General features: G+C 43.6%; 1 protein-coding gene across 1 annotated transcript in view; it reads left to right on the plus strand.

The window, feature by feature from the left end:
* Positions 1–391: 391 nt before the first annotated feature.
* Positions 392–3,004, plus strand: part of LOC110302412 (sodium/hydrogen exchanger 9) — a 208,703-nt gene continuing 206,090 nt past the window's right edge. Inside the window, exons 1-2 of the mRNA XM_029481981.1 lie at positions 392–535; positions 1,930–2,041. Coding sequence (XP_029337841.1) covers positions 434–535; positions 1,930–2,041 — 214 coding nt within the window. The 5' untranslated portion in view covers positions 392–433. The remainder of the gene's footprint in view (positions 536–1,929; positions 2,042–3,004) is intronic.

Consider the following 3,004-nt stretch of genomic DNA (forward strand, 5'->3'; position numbering starts at 1 on the left):
CCCCCCCCCCGCCCTGGAACTCAAGTGCATCTACTGGTTGAGGTACAGCAGGCTAAACAACCTTTATATCATTTACAATATTACAGCTTGAGAAACCACTTGACGTCCATTTTCTTAACAGGGAATATTGGAAATATTTTGTCACCATAGTAGGAATTGTTCTGTTAAAAGATATGGCTGGTTAATACCACCTGAACTATATCTGGAAGCCTGACCTTTGAACATAACACAATGTTGACCTGGCTATGGTATCAGTGATTAGACAAAGAACCAGGTAAGTCCAGTGACCTGATAGCAGCAGCTCAAGGTCAAAGTGGTGGCTTATATGCAGGGGGATGGTCCAGTCATGAAAGCATAGTAAATAAGCTGTACACATATCTGAGTGATAACCAGTGGCTTTTGGTCTCTGTTTTGTTTTCAGCTGTTTGAATTTATGAACTTCCTGGCTGAAAATGTCATCTTCTGCTACATGGGCCTGGCTCTGTTCACCTTCCAGAATCACATTTTCAATGCTCTTTTTATACTCGGAGCCTTTGTATCCTTTGAAGAAAACTAATAGAAAATGTTCCAAGCTTGTTCCTAGTAGGGCTTTGAAGATATCATAGATGTTAGCATGACCGCAGTGCTTTTCACATCAGAAGCATCACGCATGTGCAGGTTTATCTCCGACAAATAATACATTTTGCGACCATGAAGTTAGTTCAGCCAGTGAAGTATTTGCCTTACAAGCATGAGGACCACAGTTTGAACCCCAGGACCTACAAAAAAAAGCAGTCCATGGTGAAACACATCTGTAATCCCAGTTCTGGAAAGGTAGAGACATACAAATCTCTGAGACTTGCTGGCCAGCCAACCTTGTCTGACCAGTGAGTTACACACATGCACAGATACTCAAACACACACAGAGATAACATTTCCTGGCTATGAGAACAGACAAAAATCTAGACCCCACTTTTAATATAGAGCATGCTCCTCCTNGAGGGCTGGAGTCAGAGGCATTCCCCCGTGAGAGCATGTATCTGGCCAAAGGNATACTGAACAATACAATGGTTTCTAAGATAANCCTGCAGCTATTGTCCACCTACCTGAAAAATGGGATGATGCCTCCCAGGGTCACAGGCAGATGATCTTAACTTCTNNGGAGCCTTCNATCTTCCCGTTCCCACTGTTCACATGAATTTGGTGTCAATCTCTCACCACTGGATTCTGCAGAACTCCCAAATTTCATCTCGACCTAGATCANAGANAGAAGGAAGATGNCTCACTCCAAATCTCTTCATCCTGTCAAGGACAAGCTAGAACAGACACACCACCAAGAAGGGAGGAAAGACAAGGTAAAACACGGGAGGGGGACTAATGGCTGAGCTTGTCAGCAGACGTTCACTTAGAAGACTTGGGCATTTTACGGAAGTCTCTTGAAGTAGCAGTTGTACCATAAACATTGACAGTCAGCTCCTTTCGAAATTAAGTCCACCAAATGAAAAAGGTAAGCAAACTTGCTAGGAACAGGCACAGGAACTGATGGGAAGTGAGATGGAAACCACCAGCAGGAATGCATCTGTTCTTTNCAAAGTGCTGCTGGGGAGGATGACACCATAGCATGGGGCGTCGCTGCCTTGTGACTTCCAGCAGAATCCGGGAGTCAGTCACCACCAGCAATGAGAACGTGATGAGAAAACTTACTCATCGAGATGGCAGGGCAGTACCAACTTTCAGCCAAGCATATGTTCAAAGGAAGGCAGAATTTTATGTTCTTCTGGGGAGGAATTGACATTGAACGATGAATCTGGGGAGCGAGTTAGACGTAGATGAGTTGTCATGTTTATCCTTGTTTTCTGGGTCATATCAGAGAGAAGCATATGGANGTGGTATCTGAGCTTGCTCACTCAGCCTCTCAACTGCCATGTTTTCCTCAACATGTCCCAACAGCTAGCAATTTTTGTTGCCAGGGCCTGCAACATTTACCCCCTCTCCTTCCTCCTGAATCTGGGCAGAAAGCAGAAGATTCCCTGGAACTTCCAGCACATGATGATGTTTTCAGGTATGTAGAGTTATTGTACATTCATTCTGCTGCTCTCCCANCNTTGCAAAGCACAGAAAGCCATGGGGNACCTGGAGCACTTGCAGGAAACCTGAGCTTGCTTGACCTTTGGATCCAGCCCCGTGCTCATCCCTCAGTGCTGAGCAACAGGGGTGAGTAGGGAAGATAAAGAGAATGTGCTGGTGTGAGCTTGAGTGTCTGACCGGAAATGAGCCTCAGCTGAGCATTGACTTCCCTCTGACCTATCAGAGCAATTTCCGTATTGAGGAATTTAATTACCATCTTCTCGGTTGCACGTCCCAGTATAAAGTGTCAAATGGTGCCAGCCTTCTCCCTGAGCCTTTACCATGCATGCAGGGCTCCAGAAATCTCCCATGGTTACCATAGAAGCTAATCAGATCCATGTAGGCTCAGTTATTAGTTGGAAAAACATGTTAATTGCATACCAGCAGGTGCCCAGGACTGGTTATGGCTCTGTCTGATGGAAGCACAGGTCTCCTCTCCCTGGTAGTATGTGTTTTGGTCTCTAAGATACNAATGGAGGCTCTTTTCAAGAAGAAAATGTAGCAATTGAGTTTGCTAACCATTGAGCTATTCTGAGAGATTATAGTTGCTTTCTATTTAATTATCTTTGCCTGATTGGAGACAGAATTCAGAGACTTAGTGTACTTTCTAAGAGTCTATATACTTACAATACACTTACAGCAGTTCGTTAATGGGTCCATGATATTCAAATGAAACAAAACAAAACAAACAAAACAAAACAAAACAATTTTCCATCAGAACAGTACCAAGACAGTTGGGGCACATAGGGAAATACAAAAACNGTGAGAGAAAACAACATTTATTGTTTGCTACTTATAATTCACCAATCACAGGAAGCCAATATTAAGTTGTTTTGTGCTTAGGGTCTCTAACAGTTTAAGTGATTGGGCTAAGAACAAAAGCATTTACAAATCCAGA

This window comes from Mus caroli, chromosome 9, assembly GCF_900094665.2.
Source record: "Mus caroli chromosome 9, CAROLI_EIJ_v1.1, whole genome shotgun sequence".
Classification (NCBI taxonomy): Eukaryota; Metazoa; Chordata; class Mammalia; order Rodentia; family Muridae; genus Mus; species Mus caroli.